This window comes from Ochotona curzoniae, unplaced genomic scaffold, assembly GCF_017591425.1.
Source record: "Ochotona curzoniae isolate NIBS_2020 unplaced genomic scaffold, NIBS_Ocur_1.0 scaffold_3835, whole genome shotgun sequence".
NCBI classification, from domain to species: Eukaryota; Metazoa; Chordata; class Mammalia; order Lagomorpha; family Ochotonidae; genus Ochotona; species Ochotona curzoniae.
In genome coordinates, this window is record NW_024467114.1 from 9,044,082 (window position 1) to 9,066,985 (window position 22,904).

Genomic DNA, 22,904 nt, shown 5'->3' on the forward strand with positions numbered 1-22,904 from the left:
TGGGGGGTTCAAGAAAACTCTCCAGACACAATCTGTCTTCATTCCTCAGGTTTAGACGTCACATGCAGGGCGGTAGGTGACCGCTGCTGACACTGCTAGTGAACCGGTGCTATTGCATTTTTGTAAAACCTAACAAGATTTCAAGTGACCCAAGTGCCCCCAGGGCACATAGCTGGAAGCCCAAAGTAGGAAATGAACTGGTGGCAGGCCCTACCCTGCTGGTGGGTGTGAGGATGCCAGCTGTCAGCAGTCTGTCCGTAGTCCTGTGCCCCTCTGAGGAGTATGAGTCAGAGGGCAGAGGCTAATGCATTCTGTGAGCAAAGGTGGCACACAGGAGCATCCTCCCGACTAGCCAATCCCACATGAGATAATTTGCTTGCAAACCTTTAATTACTTGACAAAGACATTGGAAGCTAATCAGGGAGGAGCTTTTGCCAACCAAAGATGGAGCAGGAGACTTAACAAACCTTTCCCAGGCATATTGTTGCCCTCATATATGTAGAATGACAGAAAATTTAAAAATAAACAAAACACCTCTCCTGTAATTATACATATTCTCTTCAAAGAAAAAAAAAACCCAAGAACAGAAATGAGGCTGAGCTTACAGCTTGAGACGGCAGGTAGGCGGCGTCCCCAAGCAACGGCCACCAGCCCTCCAGACCCGAGCTCTGGGGCTGAGTGTACTCATCCACGTACAGGAGACACACCAGGTGTTGTCAGCACAGCAGCAGGGCCCGTGGGAGCCGGGCAGGGAGGCGGGAGGGGCCTCAGGATGGTGGTTGAGGGGGCAATCAAGTTTAATAGCACAGGAGCAAAGGGTGTGCTTCTCCCTTGGGGTCTTACACACTGAGGACCACTGCAGTGGGCGCGGGCGGGGGCAGAGAGCTTGCCTTGCTGGTGGGGTGTGAGCCTTGGTCTCCACTGAGAGCCGAGCCGGCCGGTCTTGGCGTGGGAGGCCAAGCAGGGGCTGAGTGCCCGCCACAGAGGGACAGAGCGCTCCGAAGCCATGTCTGAGGAAGCCCTTGGCTTCCTTCCTTCTAAACTCACTGTGGAGAGAGCGCATAGCTTCCAAAATTAGCTTACATCAGTTGGTGGGGAGGGACGGGATAGGCAGGAGCGAGCTTCTCGGCCGACTTGTGAATTACAAGGATATATATGGATTTGCTTCAAACTTCCAGAGTAGAGAAAGCTAAAGATCTACTTAGGGGCTGATCCTCAGTTGTTCAGCTCACATCCTGTCAAGACCAAACAAATACTTTCTCCGCGAGTTTTCATGTGATTATACAAATGAGACAATTACAGATTCCTGGCTCTGTAAGGACTTCGGGGCTGTTTGGGGAGAGCCATTCCTGACGAGGAGCTCTGCTGACTTCATGGTGACTAGTCACCCTGCACTGGGAAGTTAAACCGGCCTTGCAAAGCCAAGTTCTGGGGAGCATGAGAGCAGCACACAGCAGCTGGGGGTGTTTTGACCGGGGCCACTGGAGTAGCTTTATGCCCCTAACCAAACCATCCTGTTCACAGATGAGGGTACAAAAGCCTGTCCTAACCTAGAAGACACTCCAGCCATCCTGAATAAATGATGAGTGCATTTTCTTTACTCACCAAAAAGGTCAGAATAGTGTATTATTTATTCACCAGTAGAATGTAACTGCAACCATTCAGAATCTAGTTAATAAGACCAAAGTTCTAGAGCATTCTGAGAACTACTGCGTACCCAGCTAAATAAGTGCTAGGCAAGAGTTACACGCATGCAGAAGAAATCATTAGAACCAAGTCTTATAAACTGCTTCTTTAGGGCCTTCTTCAGATTTTAAATTTTCTCTGATAACGCCACCTTGTGGAATTTACTGGAATATACAAAGTCCATCTCAGCTTTTTTTAAGAAAGAAAAATGATTTCCCTTTTCTACTGCATGAATTTCATAACAGTGCTGTAACTGTATTTAAATAGGTGTCCGAAAAAAGCTTATTGACTTTCAGGCAGCTTGGTGACAGCACCCCTTTGGTTTCTCTAAGTGCATGTCCCAAGGATGCTACAAAGCAGAGAACGTTTTGAAAAGGTAATCGGCACTTCATTAAAAAAAAAAAGCAACAAATAAACAAAAAAAACCCCAAACAACAGAAAATCTGACTAAGGGAAAAGACACTGGCAAGATGCAACTTTCATGTTGAGGGCTCAGGTGCACAAAGTCCAGGCGGACAGAAGAGCCCCATCGTGGAGTGGATCGGCACCTGTGAGGAATGCGTGAGGTCTAAGCGTGTGTGCCCCACCACACAGCTGAAGATGCCCGGATGCTCAGAGGGAGCCAGCGAGCATGACAGGGTGAGGTTGTTCTCTCCTGCTTTCCAGGGAACCCCCACTGCTAACTCTCCAAGGCTCAGAGGAGCCCAAAAGGACTTTCTGAATGATAAACTTGACTGTGTTTAGTGTGCATGATGTACCCCACTTGTGGTAGGGCTTGCCATTTGTCCAGAGTCCTGGTGGCATAGGCTTTACCTACTGCCTTTTGCTCGTGCTATGACAAGGCCCCCTTGAGGGCTTGTGTGGCAAGTACCGCTCCAAGTGGCCAGCACTCCTAGTGACATGAGTACAGCGCACATCACTCAGCATGCTCAACTGTGCTTACCAAGTCCACAGTCACCAGCTGAGTTTATGATAAATTTGTACAATATGTCTGATAACGAAAAGTATGCCCTCTACTTTGCTCTGTGCATGGAACATCTGCATTTGCTCCAGTTGCCCGCTGCTTTATGAAAAATTTTTGAAGATTTAGAAATCACACAGCATCTTTATTATCAGTCACCACGTAAGGCATGCAGTTGGCTGAAATCCATCCATATCTAGGAAGTTGGAAGAATCTTTCAGTATTCTTTCCCAGGTAAATATTCTGCAATTTCGGTAGTAACACAATTTAGCAACTATGCAGGCAATCCATTTTTAGCATTGTTCTTCCCTAGGGTCAACTTTCTGAAAGACTCGAGCTATGCCTCATGCGCGGATCATAAACACAGTCAAGCTGGCACTGAACAGCAAGTCTTTGCAGGGAACATTTTAATGTGTCTATGCTATCAGGAAGCTCACATGATCTGATGTGCCTGATGGGAGGACAATTTGTTCGTGAGTCTGACCGGCATCACTTTTAAGAGAGGCAGCTGCAGTGCCACGAAAGCTTGGGTCATCATCTGAAGCTCCAAATGTTGGGTACTGTGTGTTTACTTGTCAAGATGGACAGTGCCACACTCCGCAAACTATCCATCCTTCCCCGAGCAGGAACATGCTCAGAGATCAACATCTGGTCCGTTCTCATTTTTACTTACAACTGCAAAGCTGAGATTCTCTACTCAATCAGTGTGAATGATTTTTAGGCATTCACCAAGGATAAATGAAAAGCCTGTCATTCATAGCAAGTGCTTCCTGAAAGAAGGGCAGGTGAAAACACCCTGGGCCTTCCTGTGGACAGGTTCCCACCTGCTTCAAAGGAGAAAAAAAGTGGGAGGCTCCAATCCACCCGGCTGCTCCCAAGCTCTCAGGAATTCTGGGTTGCCCTCTGATAACTTATGATCACCAAATGGACATGGTTCTTTTGATTTGTGCACTGCGCCGATCCTACCCTACGCAGTGGTTCCTGGTCTGGCATTCCAACGTGATTTGGCTGGTCACCACATTTTTACTCGTGAGAAGCTGCCCAGGGGCAGCGTGGCCCTCAGTCAACTGCTGCAGACTCCCTAAGTTCTTCCTCCATCACGTGTGTGTTGCATGGGCTCTCACGTCAAGGCTGCCTGCATAGGGCCTGGCATTCGGCACTGGGGAGCTGTAGGGGGCACATGGGCAGCAGCCACGATAAAGGTGAGCTGCGACAGACTCTGAATAAATGGCCACAATGCCCCTTTGGGCAGCGTTGTCAGAAGACCACATTCCTAACACTAAGACATCTGCGCTTGCATTTTGTTTTTGTTTTTGTTTTACAAACACTATTTAAGAGATAAGCCAAGAAAGTAGAACGTAGGAAATAAAATTTGAGCTCTCTACTTGTTTAAACCCTAAAGAATGCTGAAAAATTCCAGTTTAGAACAGCTGCTTTTTTTCTTAATCTTTAGTGAACTTAGGAAAACACTCTGCAGAAGCAAAATTTCAAGTTATGATCGCCCTAAGCATGGACACCACCCAGAGAGCTCAGGAGAGTTGGTGCAGTGATGTGGATAAGTCCACTTCTAGGCCCCAGCCAAACTCTCCCAGCATTGTGACTGTCGAGCAAGGCAAAGGCGGAACTCACTTGTCTGGGCGAGACCAGGAGCACATCAACCTGGGTAGGACCATCTTGAGCATTTTCAGAGCTGACAGGTGTGGCCAGAGGAAGGGACTGGAAACCATTCTTACAGCTATTTTTTCCCTTTATCTTGCATTAACCAAGAATGGCTCCCGACCCCAGCTCAAAGAGAGGCCCCTGATTTCTCTCCTTTTGCTCAAGGCAGTACTGTATGAAGGAAAGCTGTGAAGAACTCAGCAAGGCTGGATAGGGCATACACAACATCAGGAAACATTTTTTTTTCCTTTTCTGCTGAGAGAAGTACTGTCTCTTCTTTGAAAAATCCTGACTCTAAACATGATGTAACTGTTGAGTGCTCTCAAAAGATGAGGCAGAAAGCCAAGGAAGCTGAGCTTCCCAACAGATACTGTCCATGTCAACTGACCACATTTGCCTGTGCACAAGGCAGTGATGGGATGGACCCTATGGCGGGTAGAGCAAACGAGTAAAGCTGTTTACAAGGCCCTGCTCAGGCTGGCCCAGCTCAGGCTGGCCCTAAAGGGCGCCGGGGCGGACACCAGGCAGCAGAACCAAGCGCAGCCCGGCATGAAGAGACAGCTTAGCACCTACAGCAAAGACGCTCTCCCAGATACTTCACGGATAAAGCACCCCACGAAAACGCCAAACACCAAGTCCTAGTGACCAATGATGCCTGTGCCTGGGGACGAGGCAGAAGTATCACAGCCTGGCAAAGCCTGCGCCAGCGAGAGCCCAGGGGTCCTCCGGGGATGTGTACAACTGAGGCCATAGCCATGGCCTCAAGCTGTGCAGCCGAGAAGGTTCCCGGAGAGCAGGCAGTGGCAGCAACCCATCATCATTTCTGTAGTAGCCACTGGGACTGCAGGGGCTGGGCTGGGCCGGGCAGGTGGGACACTTTGCAAGCAAAGGCAGTGCCTGGTGGCAAGTACAGTGTCCCAGTTGGGGTAAGCTGAAGGCACTTCTGTCTCTAGAGGCACAAGAAGCTACTCTTCAAACCCAAGCAGGGAACCCCGAAACCCCAAACCTACACAACTAACAACAGAAAGGTAATAATGATGTTTCAGGTCAGGAAACAAAGGGCTTTACCTATTTTTTAAAAACCTATTTGAGGTACACTCTCTAAAACTATAACAAGTAATAATAATAATAAAAAAAGCCTCTAGGATATTTTCCAAAAGAAACAATAAAAGGTATGATACTATAAGAGAAGGTTAAAATAGGCTTACGAGTAAATCCAGCTTTTCAAAGAGTAAATAGAAAGCATGCTTTAAAAAACAGGTCTCTTACAACATAATTTTTTTTTCCTTTTTTGCTGTGTGTATAAAACTTTTCTCCTCTACAACTAGCAAATGGACCGCTTTTGGCCAGAAGGGAAACATTGAGAACGTGAGGGCACAGGCTCAACTTTGTCCTCCGAGCAGACCCTAACGGTGAGACCGTCCTGGTGAGCAAAGGCTTGTTACTTATTGATCACCTTGAGTCTTTATAATTGAAGTATTGGTGCTGTTTACAAAAAGTTAACACTTTAAGAAATCACTGAACCAATTTCTCTCTCTCTCTCACACACACACATACACACACACACGTGCTCATACACGCCACTCTTGGAAGTACCAAGTGAGGCCCAGCAGCCGCAGGCCGGTGACACCACTAGTCAGCTGTGCCTGGAAACCCACTCCACATCGGGCAGCATTAAAGGTCAGAAAAAGGAAATGGCAGCACAATTGGTCAGCAGCTTCTCTTCCTCTGGAGTTTTTCCAGGTTCTTGAAACAGACAGACAGACAGACAGACACACAAACATCAAGCTGCAATCACTCTTGCATTGATTTTAGAACAGTAAACTAGGTGGTTTTCTCGGAGGAGCAGAGCCTGGTTGGTAGGTGGTGGCCGCAGGCCTGGGAACAGTCGTCCTTGTCAACTCTGCGGGGTGTGCTTGGGGACCTGGCAGCCAGCAGGTGGCCTCCAGATGATGGGCTCCGGGCAGTTGGAGGGCCTCAGGCTGTGTTCAGCTCAGAGGCGTTCTGGCTGGATGGCAGATGGGCATCTAGGCTCTCCTTGCCCCTCTCCAGGTCCTGGAAGTACGGGTGAGCCAGGGCACCATAGGCAGATATCCTCTTGGCGGGGTTAAAGGTCAAGCACTTCTGCAACAGACAAAACAGAAGTGACTGCTGTGAGAGCCGGCCACGTGAGTGAGCAGCTGAGGGCACAACCTTCTTCCCATGGTCTCGGCTGGATTCACGACTGGAATGAGCATGTCTTTCAAGCCACTCCAAAAAGTGGGGTCAGCACCACCTCTTGGGGCAAGGCAACACCTTTTGGGCCCACCCAGAAGGCCTCTCCAAGCCATGGCACATGTTCTCATTGCTACATGCCTACAACTACAGTCACAAGGTCAAGTCTTCAGGTGTTAACAATTGCAGTGCTCAAGTCATAGGCTTCCTCCTAACTTTTTACCTTGCCACTTGACCCGTCAGTGAGTGGCCCCTTGTTCAGGAGCAAAGGGTAACTACTGAATGAAGGTGCCGAAACCTGGACTCTGGGGAGAGCTAAGGGATAAAGACGTGGCTTGGCAGGTCTGCTTTCCCTATCCCAGATTGTGTTCCTGATTACAGCTTCTTACCATTGTATACCTGGGAAGCAGTGGCTGAGTGTTTGGATTCCTGCCAAGCAAGGGGGGAGAGGGAAAAAAAGACAATCTTCTTTTGGCTCATTCCCCAAATGGTTGTAATGGGCAGGACTACTGCTGGCCAAAGCCGGAGTCCAAATACTTAGGTCATCTTTGGCTGCCTCCCATAGACATTAGCAGGAAGCTGGATTGGAAGCGAAGCAGCTGGGACTGCACTCAGTCTTTTAATAAGGGATGCCAATGTCATGAGTGGTGGCTTAGCCCACTAGGCCACAATGTAGACTCCTATTCATTTTTATTTGAGAGGCAGAGCTAGATTGACAGATAAGGGGGTAAGAGACTTTTTTTTTTACTTTATTTCCCCAAGTGTTGGTGGACAGTGGGGCTGGGCTAGGTCTAGACTAGCAGCAAGAACTCCATGTGGGTTTCAGGGACTCCAGTGATTGCATCATCATCTGCCACCTCCAAGGTGCTTCAGTAGGGAGCTGGCTTGAAAGTAGAGGTGGGACCTGACTCCATGCATTGCCTTTTTGGTTGCAGGCATTCTAAGCTGAGGTTGAATTAGCTCTACCGCAACACCTACCCTGGGGGCAGAATTCTAGAGCCGCAAGCCTGAGTTCTGTCCCTCCAGAATCCGAGAAAGAGGAAATCAGGTGGTGATGTTATCCAAGGCAGGGCACAGGACGGAGAGGAGGGATGTGGGGATGCCGTCTGGATGTCAGAATGTGTCCCTACAGGGCTACCTGGAAGCTGCTTCCACACTGGGCACGTGGTGCCAGCAGAGAGAGAGAGAACTCTGCAGCCAGATGGGAGTTTGGGTGAGAGTCTCCATGTGGAAACCTTGAAATACTGTTAGATGAGTGGATTTCCTCCTTTTGTCTCTTTAAGAAGAAGGAGGCTTTTAATATTAAAAACCTCATGTAATAATGCTGTTTATGGAGGAAATTTCCACATTGGAACTACTAACACTCCAGGTGCTGAAAGCCAACCTAAGGGGGGCACTGCAGTCTTGGGTCTTCCATGGCCCCACAGGTGCCACCTGGAACAGCAGCTGCATGACACCTGAGCCACCACACTGGGCAGGTCTCTTAGTGGCACCATGCCAACTTACCAGAAGGAGATCCTTGCCCAGCTCATCAATATCGGTCACAAACTTCTCGATTGGCTGGGCGGATTTGGAATGAAACGCCTGCCTGGGAACAGCCACGTCTCTGGGCCAGTCCTCTTCTCCCGGGAGTCCAATGACACTAGGAAAGAACCACAGGTGCCCATGAGCACTCGCCTCAATGTCAACACCCTCTGCTCACCCCAGTGTGGAGAATGGCAGTTTGGTGGGGGCAGGCAGGTGGGGCCTGGGGGCCCAGGATCCCTCCACTCTGAGATCCTGTGACAGGGTGGTCATGGGGCATAGGGGAAACACAACTGTCGGGTTTGCTGGACAGGGACAGGAAATGACTCAATGTTTGGTACACTGGAGGAATGGAGGGGTATATTCCTTGGGTGTCAGCCCTGCCGGGGCAGCAGCCCAGCACTTGTTCCAGCCAGGAGGCCTGCATGGCGGTCTTGGTGCCCAGGAGTGTTGGGGCTACTCCAGCCCCGGTAGAATGCTCCTCCAACATGCATTACCAACACATGGCTGCATTTTTGACCAAATAATAATTCTCCAAAGAGCCATTATTTACATTAGAATCTCAGAATAAAAATGAGGTCTCTTAAAGGGCAGGTTCTTCCTCTGCCTTAAGTCTCAACTATATCATAAAGCAAGTGTTTGTATGCCAGAGTGAGCAAAACATAAATTAAAAGACCAATGTTTTCTCTGAAAACTTTTCTGGGATCAGAAAGGTGGAGAATCGCAAGTGACAAACATACAAACAAACACTCAAAAAAAAAAAAAAACAACAGCAAAACAAAACCCAACTAATTTGGGAAGCAGGCAGACTTGGGTTAAACTGTTATTGGCAGGTAAGAAGAAATGACTCGGTACCTTTGTGAATACCACAACGGCAATGACTTTTGGCAATAATGAGACTCTGTGGTAGTGGAAACAAATAACGGTGTGGCATGGTGCCCAACACACACTCAACACCAACACGTTATCTACTGTTATCGCTAACAGGAAGAACGCTGCTAACCCCAAGGCAGAGGAAACACTTCCCTAGCACACTAGAATCACCACCTTGCCTCTGTTCTGTTTACAAGTAACTTCAGGTCCGTTGGAATTGCTGGTAAGTTTTGTGGCCCTGCACAATGTATGCATTATATATTATTTAAAATGAATGTGGGCCCGGCGCGGTGGCGCAAGTGGTTAAGTCCTCGCCTTGCACGCCTGGGATCCCATATGGGCGCCGGTTCTAATCCCGGCAGCCCCGCTTCCCTTCCAGCTCCCTGCCTGTGGCCTGGGAAAGCAGTCGAGGACGGCCCAAAGCTTTGGGACCCTGCACCCGCGTGGGAGACCCGGAAGATGCTCCTGGCTTCGGATCGGCATAGTATCGGCCCGTTGCGGCTCACTTGGGGAGTGAATCATCGGACGGAAGATCTTCCTCTCTGTCTCTCCTCTCTGTATATCCGCCTTTCCAATGAAAAAAAATAATAAAAATAAATCTTTAAAAAAAAAAAAAAAGAAAAATGAATGAACAGGTGGGTAAGTGGGCTTGAACAAGTAAAATCAAAGGATGGGAGAATTTGTATCTGACTCTGGATAACTCTCTCTTTTTAAAAAGATTTATTTATTTTTATTGCAAAGTCAGATATACGGAGAGGAGGAGAGAGAAATATCCTCCGATCGCCGATTCACTCCCCAAGTAGCTGCAACGGCCAGAGCACAGCTGAGCTGAGCTGAAGCCAGTAGCCAGGAGTCTCCTATGGGTCTCCCACGTGGCTGCAGGGTCCTATGGCCCTGGGCCATCCTTCACTGCTCTCCCAGGCCACAAGCAGGGAGCCAGATGGAAAGCGGGGCCGCCGGGACTAGAACCAGTGCCCATATGGGATCCTGGCACGCTCAAAGTGAGGACTTCAGCCACTAGGTTATTGCGTCAGGCCCTGGATAACTCTTAAGTAAAAGGAAAAAAAAAAAAAAAACAGTGTAAGGCAGAGAAAATCTCCAGCTATTTCAGCATTGGGGCATGCTGTTATCAGAACTGCTGGGTAAGGAGTGGTTCCGGCGTACGTTAGAGTCTGCTCATTGGCTTGCTCTCACTAGGACCACGGCCCAGGAAGCAGTGCTCCCCTGTGCTGGAAAGGCCAGGTCCAAGGCTTCACTTGTGGAGGTCAGATGCCCTTGTCACCTGCCCCTGTCACAGAGCGGCAGAGGGTGACCTTGGACAGCATCACAATATTGAGATAAAGAGGCCCATATTCACTGGAATCAATGGACACAAATGACAGCATGAGACATACACTGATATGCCTAACAGCAAAGCCTACAATGGGAATAAAAAAAAAACAAAACTGCCACTATCAATTATGAAAAGAATGGCAGGTATGTGCTTAGAAAAAAAATAACACAGGGAACAGGAAGAAAAGAATTTTTACTAAAGATCGAAAAACTGTCCTTGAATCCTTTTCAGCTTTTAGCTCCTTACCAGTGGCCTGGGAAGAGCAGCAGTAGATGGCCCAAGTGTTTGGGCCCCTGCCGCCCACATGGGAGACTAGGAAGAAACTCCAGGCTCCTGGCTTCAGCCTGGCCCAGCACTGGTCATTGTGGGCGTCTGGAGAGTGAACCAGTGCTTCAGGTATCTCTGTTTCTCCTTTTCCTTCTGTGCAGTTCTTTCACTCTAAAACGGGGGCCAGTGCAATGGCCTAGCAAGCCAATCCTCAGCTTGGGCGCTGGCGTTCCTTATGGCCCCGGTTCAGCTCAGGTCCTGGCTGGCCCACTTCCCATCCAGCTCCTCGTTTGCGGTCTGGGAAAGTAGCGGAGGATGACCCATGTCCTTGGGTTTCTGCCACCTGCGTGGGAGACCTGGAAGAAGCGCCTGGCTCCTGATCGCTTCAGTTCCTGCCATGGCCACCATTTGGGGGAGTGAACTAGTGGGCTGAAGATCTCTCTCTCTGTCTCTGCCTTTCAAATAAAAATAAATGAATCTAAAAATATATAAATGCAAGGTCACACAGCATATTCTGTCACGGAGCTCACAGTGAGCCCAGCTGTCCTTACTCCAAATCCAGTATTTTCACTTCTAGTTAATTATGACGCTGTTCTGAAAAATTCACTAAAATGTCACAGGCTGAAAGCAGTGTTTCACTTTGCAAGTATTTGCTGTTCTTTGAAGTTCTAAATCTTTCTGGATATGGCAGGCTGTGTCTCCTTGTAAGAGGGTGCGAACATGGCTTTCCTCTCAAAACAAAATTCAGCTTCGTGACTGGCCAGGACTTTCACAGCCGCCACAGGGGGCATGCTGAAATGCTCAGAGCCTCATTAGAAAGGCTTTGCGTCAAAATCCACTGTTTGGGCACAGGAGAATCCAGACCTTAGAAAGGACAACGCACCCTGGAAAAGCTGGTAGGGTTCAAAACGTGCAGAGAAGTGACACTAGCGTGTGGGACTGTCCCTAGTCTTTGGCAAGGTAATGCATTCAGAAAAACAGAACATAATTTTCATGGAATGGTACCACAAACCAGGAAGTGAGATATGCAGGCCCGCAACACACAGGGCTTTGCAACCCCTGGTAGCCGGCACACTGGGACAGAGGGACCAAGACAGGGCTGGCTTTCCTGAGGAATCACACGGTGTGTTGGACGGATGCTCCTTCTGACTGGTCTACTGCCCTGGCCTCCTGTGTGAAGGGGCGGTATCAGTGCTAAGTACAGGTGCCAATGCTGGAGACGGACTTAACTGCCCGGGAGCCGTCAGCCTGGCCGAACAGGCAGTGGCTTTTGTCCAGTTGGCCACTGGTGTGGCTGGAGTTCCGGGTGCCCTCTTCGGGATCCTGTGCACATGAAATCTGTTCAACTCTCGTGGGGAAAGTCAAAGGGGCCAGGTTTATCCCTGACCTGGTTAGTGAAGCAGGAGGCCTTATGATGACTCTGTCCACCTCCAGGGTGGTATGGAAGTGGAAGCCATAGCCGAGGCAGCTACCCCGCACCTAGGAACCCCTGGAGGTGAGAACTTGGCCCTTGGCCCTCGAAGGTGGTGGGCTGGGGCAGGCCGCAGTCACCACTCCCAGGATGGTCCCCCATTTGAAGCAGTTGTGTGCCAGCACACAGGCTGCTAACACACAACTGCTCTCTTGCAGCGGCACTGTGTGGCAGTCCTACAGGCTTCCAGTCTCACAGAAACCACCCGGATCCCTAGGCAATTTCCTGGGCCAGCCATCAGCTCTGCTTATGGTCAGAACTCCCACCCTCTCTTGACTACGCCCCGCATTCTGACAGACTGGCCAACACACACGTGTGCATGCACACACACACTCACACACACAAAGAACACCATGCTGCATGCTTGGCCCTGGTTATATTCTAGACATGAAGGCACGCATGCCCCACGTGCACAAACACGCAGGCAGGAACAGAGCTTCTGTCAGGCACTGAGCAGCTCCAGCAACAAACCCGAGGGCCCCCAGGATCTGTGCACGGGAAGAGGTCGTATGGAAATCACACGTCAGTTCCATTTCCCACAGGTGGAGACGTTAAGGTACTCAGAAAAACAACGTGGTCGCACAGCACCTTCTGTGTGCTGGGCTCCGTGGACACCCAGCCCGGCCTTGTGCAAGGCACCTCCTGCAGGCTGCAGGCCTCGGAGAACCTCCAAACCCCATCTGGATGTGCCAAGGAAAAACGGGCGTGTGAAGCATGCTTCCTTGTCCCGGGTACACAGAACCAAGAGCAATTGGCCATGGGGACCCCCGTGCAGCCTGCCTCTGATGGTGGGTGCTTCTGAACGGACCACAAGCAGACAAACCATCTCAATTCCAGAACCAAGCAAAGAAAGAGGAACAGTGGGAAGATCTGCAGGAGCAGCAGCCCAGCAGGGGGCGCACGCCCGGCGCCACGGGGTCTGCAGCACACTGCTGCCACTTCCCCACTCACCGCGCAAACAGTAGCGCTGTCTGCAGCAGCCGCGTGGGTGAGAGACAAGAGAGAAAGGTTTCATGTGAACCACAGAGGAAAGGCACCATCAGCGTGACAGTGCTACAGCCGTTGGTGTAAGAGGACACGTGGTACTTACTCCAAGATCTTTCCTAGCTGGTCCACATCCGAACTGCCGCGAAAAAGAGGCCTAGAAGAATAAAGACAGGTTTTTAGACAAGGACCAGGTTATATGCCAGTTACATCTGTCATTATTTGGGCTTAACAGTGAGCCAAGTGTTCCTTATGGGCAGGAGGCAGAGAATCGAGACATCTTGGGCAGATGTTTAGTCTAGTGTCAACTTGTCTACTTTCAGGCCTGATGCTGTCACATAGTTGGTCAAGACACTGCCTACAACGCCTCCATCCCACAACTGCTGCCTGTTCAAGTTGTGGCTCCTCACTTCCGATCCTGCTCCCTGAACATGCTCCTGGGAAAGCAACTGAAAAATGGCAAAAATCCTTGAGCCTCTGGACTCGAGTGGGTGACCAGGAAGATGCCCCTGGTCCCTGGCCCAGTCCAGGCTGGTGCAGCCATCTGGGGAGCGAACCACTGGATGGAAGATCTCTCTATCTCTTCATCTCTCTCTGTAATTCTCACAGATCCTGGGAGGCAGCAGGGATGGGCCAAAGAGTTGCTTTCCCCTCACTTCAGTGGGAGAGCCGGGTAACTTCCAGCTTCAGCCAGACCCCACCCTGGCCGTTAGAGGCCTGTCGGGAGTGAAGCAGCACACGGGAACTCCCCTCTATCTGAACCACTCGATCCCTTTCCTGTGGTGAGGATCTGCTTGCATTTCACTGACATTAGGGTGCCAACAGCCATAGCTGAGCCAATTCAAAGCCAGGCCACAAGCAGGGAAAGCAATAGAGAGGATGGCCCAAAGCCTTGGGACTCTGCACCCATATGGGAGACCCAGAAGAGACTCTTAGCTCCTGCCTTTGGATTGGCTCAGCTATGGCTGTTGGCAGCCTCTTGCGGAGTGAACCAGCGGATGGAAGGTCTCCTTCTCTGTCTCTCCTTCTCTCTGTATATCTGACTTCGCAAGAAAATAAATAAGTCTAAAATTCAAGCCAGGTCACAGTGTTTTGATCACCCAGACTTTGTGGGACTCTGGCAGTCACTGGTCAAACTTCGGGGGGATAAGGGCGCGGGGACCCTGAGCAGCACAAAACAGGCCTGGGTGCTCATATGCTGCTGGAGTCCTTGGGATCCTGTACCCAGCCTGCTTTGCAAGTGTTTGAACATCTTTAAATCCACGCTCTTCCTTAACAAGGAACAAGGTGATCTACCAGGCTGACTGACACTCTTCTCTCCGTGAACATCCTGACGCCTGGCTGCTTTGGTCTGACTGCTGGGGTCCCTTCAACAGGCACAGGCTGAACCCCATGACCCTGTGCGAGAGCAGGAAGAGGGGCCCTTCAGGGATGGCCCTCATGAATGGGCCTGGCGCCCTGAGAACACAGATGGCATCCGTCCATCCATCTCCTCCTTTCCACCACGTTGCGCATGCATTCAGGAGGATCCGTCCTTGCCGGACACGAAGTCTAGTCCCACCTGCCTGCTGCCCGGCCCACCCTCCAGCCCTGTGAGTGTGAACCACTAGAAAGTGTTTAGGAGGGGAGGTGCCCAGGCTCAGGCCTTCTGTCCTGGCAGGTGGACAGCCATGGAGCTCACAGAAGCACAGGTGAAGTTAGCTTTGAGTTCCAGGGAGCACTGCACAATAAACACTTTGGCCTTGACCACTGGGAGCCAAACAAGGCAGACTACTTTATTATTTTTTTTAAAGATTCAATTTATTGGGCCCGGCGCAGTGGCGCAGTGGTTAAGGTCCTCACCTTGCACGCCCGGGATCCCAGATGGGGCTGGTTCTAATCCTGGCGGCCCCGCTTCCCTTCCAGCTCCCTGCTTGTGGCCCGGGAAAGCAGTTGAGGACAGCCCAAAGCTTTGGGACCCTGCACCAACGTGGGAGACCCGGAAGAGGCTCCTGGCTTCGGACCGGCATAGCATCGGCCGTTGCGCTCACTTGGGGAGTGAATCATCGGACGGAATATCTTCCTCTCTGTATATCCGCCTTTCCAATAAGAAAATAATAAAAATAAGTCTTTTTTTTTTTAAAAAAAGCTTCAATTTATTTTACCAGAAAGTTAGATATACAGAGAGGAGGAGAGACAGAGAGCAAGATCTTCCATCTGATGGTTCACTCCCCAAGTGAGCAGCAATGGCCGGTGCTGCGCCAATCCAAAGCCAGGAGCCAGGAACTTCTTCCAGGTCTCCCACACGGGTGCAGGGTCCCAAGGCTTTGGGCCGTCCTCAACTGCTTTTTAAGGCCACAAGCAGGGAGCTGGACGGAAACCGGGAAGTGGAGCTGCTGGGATTAGAACTGGTGCCCATATGGGATCCCGGTGTGTTCAAGGTGAGGGCTTTAACCATTATGCTATTGCGCTGGGCCCAAGGCAGACTACTTTAAATGCACACTTTTCCTAGGCTAAGTTACTTGAAATTCCTACCATTTATGGAACATTTTAAGTAGATAAACAGGAGCACACTCTCCGATGATATTTGGGTTTAATGGGAGGGAGCCTTTAAATCTGTTGCTCTGAATATTTCTCTAATTGGAGGAATGATTCAGCTAAAATACACAAACGAGTCGGACGTGGCAGTTCTTTATGAGAGAGAGCTGAGCTGGAAGGAGAGCGGAGGCAAGTGAGAACCTAAGACTGAAACACTCGTGCCGGACAGGTCCTGGAGGCCCCGGGTCTCTCCCAGGAGTTGTGCGGGAAGATTGAAGATGGCAAGGAGATGACACCCTGCCTCACAGCAATGAGGTGGAGGCTCGCCAGTGAGGGACAGCCAGGCAGCTCTCTCGTTGCCGCAGGGACTGGGCCCAGCCACAGCATGTCACGTATGCCACCTCGGGGACTTGCTCTGGCAAGTAGTAACCCGAAGCCTTCAAAAATATTTCTTTCTATGATATGCATATTTTGGGGGAGATGAAATAAAATGGAAAGATGATATTGACCAAGACCATCTTTAAATAAGACGGTGTAACTGCTTCACAAGACTGACAGAACACACACAGTACTATGGTTCTGCAGACATTGCCCACGGCAGGACGTTCGGAGCGTCTCTGGTGTAGAGCACGTACGTCATGTGTGAAAGGCCTTTGCTGGGTCTAACAAGATGACCCTACACCCAGGACATAAGCCTCCTTTTTCTCCAGAGGATGGACATGATGTTGTCTTGCATCAGCCCTCCTGCCTCTCTGAACACTGCCTCCACTCCCAGGTAACAACACAGTGCCAGTCAGAGGACCTTGGCACGCCACACTTGGAAACCAAGGTATCTGATGATGCTGGGGGGAGAGGGAAACAGCCTAAACCCGCACATTGCTGCAAGTTCTTAGGGACACTCTCAGGATGGGATGGGATATGGGCAGCAGATCCACCACCTGTCCTCTTTCTGATGCAGGTGGGCCTCATCCCACACAGGCACGGTTTTTCGGTAGTTTTTGGGACAAGCTTTGCTCTCTGGGCCTCCCTGGATCTAAGAGGTGCAGTTTCAACACTGCGTGCCTCTTTTCCTTCCTGGCAGCTAGCATGCAGATTCTCCAGGACGTCTGACCGGGGACGGCCTGCCCAGGAAGTGCATCCTTCCTTTACTGTGCCCTGTGCCCCCAGCAAGCCTGCGCGATGGCCCCTCAACCACCGTGGGCCTTAGTGGCCTGCTGCGTAAAACAGAGCTAAGGCTGCGTATACCCGACAGGACCAAGTCAGTGAGATGAGGAATATGTGTACCCTTTCCCATAACGCCCAGATGTGAGTGGACTGACTATCAGGAGCTAAACGTGCGTGTCCACGCAGGTTCGTGGACACGGCATATACACATATAGATGATGTTGTGGCATATTCCACATTGTAACAATAAAGCAGGGCTGTCTGTTGCTGAATGGTGAGCTCCCCGCCCCATTAACCCCCACAGCCTTTCCTCTGGGTTCACTGAATATTCTCTAACCATTGCAGCTCTTACAAGAAGGACCACAGCTCTTATAAAGGAACAAGGCCAGGATTTCCAACAGGGATTCCTAAACTCTTAAATTGGCCATATCACTTGTTTTTTTTTTTTTTTTTGCAAAAACTCGCCCACCAGGCCTTCACAGACTTTATCAGTGAGGTGAATTTCCTCAGTTCCAATTACAAAAGGTACTCAGTTTCAGATTATACGCCTTTTTAAGGGAAGGACTTAAACAGCGTCTACATTTCATTCACAATCTTAATGAGCAGGAGAAATCAGCCTTAAGAGGCAGGGTATGTTTTCCAGGAGGTGAGAAGTGTCTACTGATATGTCTGTTATAGAAAGGAAATGATTCATGCATGATGGAAGGTGAAAGATTTCACTGAGCTGAAATACTTCCTTTGTACTCAACAGACAAGGCAGGCCTGGGTCCCGGCTCAGCACCTCTCTGACCTGCACTTGACCTTCAGGTTACGCTGTTGCTGCTATCTTTCTAGATTAGCAGAGGAATTTTCCACGTCCATAAAGTGAACTTCTGAAAAATATCGTGCTGGGAAATATCTGCTATTTTACACTGGCTTCCACGTCCCGTTCTAGACTTATTTGTTGAGTTACAAAAGTTAAGTTATCGCCTTCAATAACCACTTATTCAAATACCCAGATAAAGCAGAAAATCAGTTAATGGATTTACTTAGTAAACATTAATTGAGTGATCACCCATTAAGTACACACTATTGCAGCTGGTGTTGGGAGATGGAGATATGATGCATTAAATACACATGATATTATAAAATAAATACCTGTAACATATTAATATATACTAAAGTAGAAATTGACATGTAATATATTTCTGAAAACATATTATAAATTTAAATACACACACAGCATCCTCTCCCCCGCCCCACCCTCTGAGACAAAGCAGACGGACGCATGATCAGCAGGTAGAGCAGTTTATTGCATTTCCTGGTGGGCAACAGAAGCCCACCATTTAACCTTTCCTGGAGAGTCTGGAGTTACTGTGAGCTACCTACCCTCACACAGAGGAAAGCCAGCAGAAGGCAGCTGGGCTACTCTGTCTGACTGTTGCGACCAGCAAAACCGAAGCAGGTTTTAGGAAGACTAACGTGGCAGGGGCTTGTGGTGTCAGAGAGGGGATGGGGCGGAGCCACGGAGGGCACCGGGCAGGAGCAGGGCATGAGGAAAAGACACCGAAGGAAGACTGAGTGTAACTTGGAAGGAGCAGCAGACTCGAAGTAGGTGGGGTTGAGGGAAAGGATGCTGGAGGATAAGTTAGCTTCAAACGTACCTTATAATACAAAAGTGTGAAATAAAACTGAAATACACTCATGATTGTTTCAAAATATACATTTTCTGAGTTCTTTTAAGGCTATTCAAATGCATTGATTTCTATGTTTTATTTTTTAAAAGATTCAATTTATTTTTATTGGAAAGTCAGATATACAGAGGAGGAGAGACAGAGAGGAAGATCTTCCATCCGCTGATTCACTCCCCAAGCGGCTACAAGAGCTGGAGCTGAACTGAAACAATCCAAAGCCAGGAACCTCTTCCAGGTCTCCCATATGGGTGCAGGGTCCCAAGGCTTTGGGCTGTCCTTGACTGCTTTTTAAGATCACAAGCAGGGAGCTGGATGGGAAGTGAAGCTGCCGGGATTAGAACTGGTGCCCATATGGGATCCCGGTGCAAGGCAAGGACTTTAACCACTAGGCTGTTGTGCTAGGCCCTCTATTTTTTTTTTTAAAGATTTATTTATTTTACTTGGACAGTCAGAATATCAGGAAGAAAAAGAGAGAGAAAACACACACGCTCCTATCTGTTGGTTCACTCCCCAAATGGTGTCAACGACCAGAGCTGGACCAGTCCGAAGACAGGAGCCAGGAGCTTCTTTCTAGTCTCCCACGTGGGTGCAGGGGCCCACAAACCTGGGCCATCCTCTGTTGCTTTCCCAGGCCACAGGCAGAGAGCTGGTCAGGAAGTGGAGTAGCCAGCACACTGTTACATCACTGGCCCCTGTACAAGAATCGTTTCATTTTCCAAGACCCTTAAAATATTTGAGACGCAGAGAGAAAGTGAGTAAGACAGTAACAGAGTGAGCATGTCCACCTACAGTGTGCTTTCACAAGAACTGCAATGGCTAGGCCATTGCTGGAAGCCACAAATTTGCCCCGGGTGGCTCCCGTGGCAGGAGGAGTCAAGTCATCCCTGCTGCCTCCCGGGGTCTATATTAGCAGGAAGCTGGAGTCAGGATCCAGGCTAAGAATCCAACTCAGGCACTCTGACATGCCATGTGGACAACCTTAACGCAGTCTTTGCTGCTAGGTGATGCTAGTCCCTTGATGAACTTTTAAAAACATCCACAAGGGGTCAGCATTGTGCCGCAGCGGGTGATGCTGCAGTCAGCACCATCTGTATCCCTTATCAGGGTGACAGTTGAGTCCCACAGCTCTGCTTCCGAGCCAGCTTCCTGCTAATGCACCTGGGAAGGAAGAGGAAAATGGTTCAAGTACTTGGGCCCCTGCCGCTGACATGCCAGAACCAGATGGAATTCCCAGCTGCTGGCTTACGGCCTGGCCCTGCCTGGGCTGTTGCAGCAATTTGGGCAATAAACCCGAGGATGGAAGAGCTGACACCCCTCACCCCTTTCTGTTGCTCTGCTTTTCAAATAAAAATATATATGTATCCTCGATACCAAAGAGAACCAACAACACATCCTCACAAACATGTGAGCATCTAGAGCAGTAATTACTTAGCACATAGTGTCCACAACCCAATGTCCATGAGATGAAGAACGGACAAACGGGCCGTGGTACAGCCCTACAAGGAGTATTGTTCAGTCATCAAAAGGATAAGGCACTGACGCAACAAGGATCATCCTTGAAACTAAAGAAGTCAGTCATAAAAGACCACGTCATACCGGAGTCTAACGGAGCAGGCAAACTACAGAATGAGAAGTTAGCTGACTGGGTGCCTTGCACACAGGAACTGTACTGCCTGGGTCCGCGTGCAGTCTGCACGCTGAAGTCGCAACCCCCGAGGTGGTGGGATAAGGAGGTGACTGGATCCTGCACAGGTCGAGTGGGTGCCTGCACCTGGCCCCTGAGATGGAGAAGCAGAAAGAGACAGGGGAGCAGAGAAACAGAGGACAGACAGCCTCTGGTGTCCTCCACAAACGCCCACCACAGCCAGGGCCGTCAACTCCAGAGATGTTACAGGGCTAGACAGCTAAGCTCCTAGGAACGAGCACTCTGAGAGCAGATGGGGGTGTCCGAAGAGGCAGCCTGAGTCACTGCGGCCCAACACCTGCCTGACACCTGCTTCTAGTGTCACAACGGCTCCTGGGAGCTGAGACCAGGGCTGACAGTGACTCGCTCCTGTGGCCAGTGCACATACCTGACCACCCTGTGTGGGCACCAGTGGCCCTCAGAATGGACTAAATGGTTGCCACTTCTCCCTGCATCCCTCAGGGACAGTCCTCTCATGAACAGCTCTCGCTGTTCATCCCTAGGCGACTCGTACTTAAGAACAGACGCACACACCCACGAGCCAGGAGAGTATCGCATTTACACCACTGTGGCTATGCATGCTTTCACTGGTCTGCACTAGGATACTAAAACTCGGGGCTGGCTGCTGCTGCTGCCTCTCCTAAAACTCAACCCTTGCCACAACCCTCCCAGGAGCCACAGGCAGGCAGATCAGGACCTTGGCCCTCAGGGGCTTACTTCACCCAGGTATGCAGGCGGGGCCTGGGCTCCTCCGGAAGACAAAGAAAGAAAAGGTGTGGCAAAGGCCACAGAGTCCAGGATGACAGACGGTGTGTGCAGGCCAGAGAAAGGCCCCTTGCTAAGCGCAGGAAGAGAGCAGGTGAGAGAGAAGGCCAGGCCGGGGGAGGGGAGGCTGGGAGGAGGCAGCGAAAGGGGCGACAGAAGGAAAACCTCCCAGGGCAAAGCAGGGAGGAGCCGCTTCCAGGAAAGCTTCACACCTCCCTGTCCACACAGGAGGGACCAAGAGTCTGGTCATCCTCTTAAAAAATAAATAGCTGAGTTTGTCCTTATTACCAGATGTGAATAATTTATGGCTCCAGAGAGAGGTCATATTGACTGAACTATGACTAAGTTCCTTGTGAAGTGGACAGACAGAGGGAGAGGCGGGCACCCCCTCATGCCAGCCTCTCAACTCAGCATGAAGAACAAAAATTAAACCAGAGCTCACCAAAATTACTGAATCAATTAAGAATAATGCGCGTCTTTGCAAAGGAGGGTGGTAGGAAGGAAAGAGAAAGAGGGAGGGAGAGAAGCATCTTCCATCTGCTGGTTCATTCCCTCAGCAGCCAGGGCTGGGGGTGGCAGGGGTGCCCAGCTGCTGCCTCCCAGGGACTGTGTTAGCAGGAAGCTGTATCAGAGGCACAGCTGGGATGTGGCCGTCACAACAGGTCAAACGCCTGGCCGTAGTCAATTTTACATGTGACTTAAAAAATACTAAGTGGTCATTAAGATGAAAAAGTCATCTCTCATCACTCCAACAGATGCTAGGTGCCAGAGCCAGTCACCTCTCTTCGGGGCTTACGTCATGCAACAGGCTGTGTTCTCAGCAGCCCGGCCCTGTCTGAGTCGCTTGGGCAGCTGACAGAAGACTCTAATAGCTGGAATCCAAGTCCCGCAGTTTCAGCAGCTGGGAGGTGAGAAGCTGGGGGATCGGCAGGATATCTCGCCAGCTCAGAAGTTGTACCAGGGTTCTCTCCCTTGCTGCGTCCTCCCATGACTGGGGAGGGAAGTAGTAAGCCTGCCAGTGCCCCTCCTCACAAGGGCACAAATCCCACTGTGGAGCCCCACGCTTACCGAATGCCGTTGCACGTGCAGAACCAGGTGGCACACCCACACTCAGTGACAGAATCAGAGTCCAGGACCAAGCACTCCTTGGATGGACTTCCTGACCACTGTCCTTGCCTCATCAGCCTGTTCACTCCTCTCCTCTCCTGTGGCCTGCAGGATCTCACACTCTTACTCCACTGAGCCATTTCAAGATGAGGAAAGAAAACGACCAAGCATAGCAAGCTGGCTGCAGGCTAGGTCCTAACTGCATCTGGCCTCTATGCTGACTCTCAGGCCAAGTGGTTTGCACTAGATAACAGCTTTACAATCAGACACAAAACTCTATGCACACCTACGAGGCTGCAACTCATAAGGGTGCAACCTACACATGACGCCTTACTAAATGAGTGGGGGCAAGCACAGATCTGGGGCTCCCAGCGGAACCACCCGCCTTCCCAGCCCAGGCTCAGTGCTATGGGCATTGGCTGCTGGATTCCACCTGTTCCTAGAGCTCAGAGTTTGGGCCGCTCCCCTGTGGTCATCCTAGCTGCTGTACTCACATGTTTAAGCTGGGCTGGGTACAAACTGCCGTGACAACACAGTGAGGACTCAAAATAGGTTATCAGGGGTGGTCTGGGCTCTGGGCTTATCACCACCATCCCTGGGAACAACTGTCAAGTGGAGATAGCCACCCCACCAGGTGGACGTCCTCACATCCTCTTCATGCCACTGGAACATCGTTCTGTCTCTCAGCTGCTAGCTTTGCTTCATGTGGCCTTCCTGGGACAGCAAGGAAACGTTCATAGGGACCTCCTCCTCTGGAAGGAGCCTTCGTCACTCTTGTTCTTCAATACAAGAAGGGCAGGGTTGGGGTGAGATGGGCAGGAACAGAGTAACCAACCAAGGCCGTTTGCCCAGGACAGTTACAGTTCTAGTGCTACAAAACCCCACAGCACTGTGGAAAACTTTACTATCTCAAGAAGGAAGAGGGTGGTGGGTACCTTGCTCATAAGCCCAAGAAATTGAAGAGGGAATTTTAAAGAGAAAAGAGAGGTACAAGGCAACATGCATTCCTGCTTCCAAACAAA

At 50.2% G+C, this 22,904-nt stretch overlaps 1 protein-coding gene across 5 annotated transcripts in view; it reads right to left on the reverse strand.

Moving 5' to 3' along the window:
- Window positions 1–305: 305 nt before the first annotated feature.
- CDK6 (cyclin dependent kinase 6) overlaps window positions 306–22,904 on the reverse strand; it is a 179,372-nt gene continuing 156,773 nt past the window's right edge. For all 5 annotated transcript variants that reach the window (XM_040964675.1, XM_040964673.1, XM_040964676.1 and 2 more), the window contains 3 exons: window positions 13,079–13,129; window positions 8,027–8,162; window positions 306–6,430 (listed from right to left, as the gene is read on the reverse strand). In XM_040964675.1, the coding sequence (XP_040820609.1) occupies window positions 6,284–6,430; window positions 8,027–8,162; window positions 13,079–13,129 (334 nt within the window). In that variant the 3' untranslated portion in view covers window positions 306–6,283. The remainder of the gene's footprint in view (window positions 6,431–8,026; window positions 8,163–13,078; window positions 13,130–22,904) is intronic.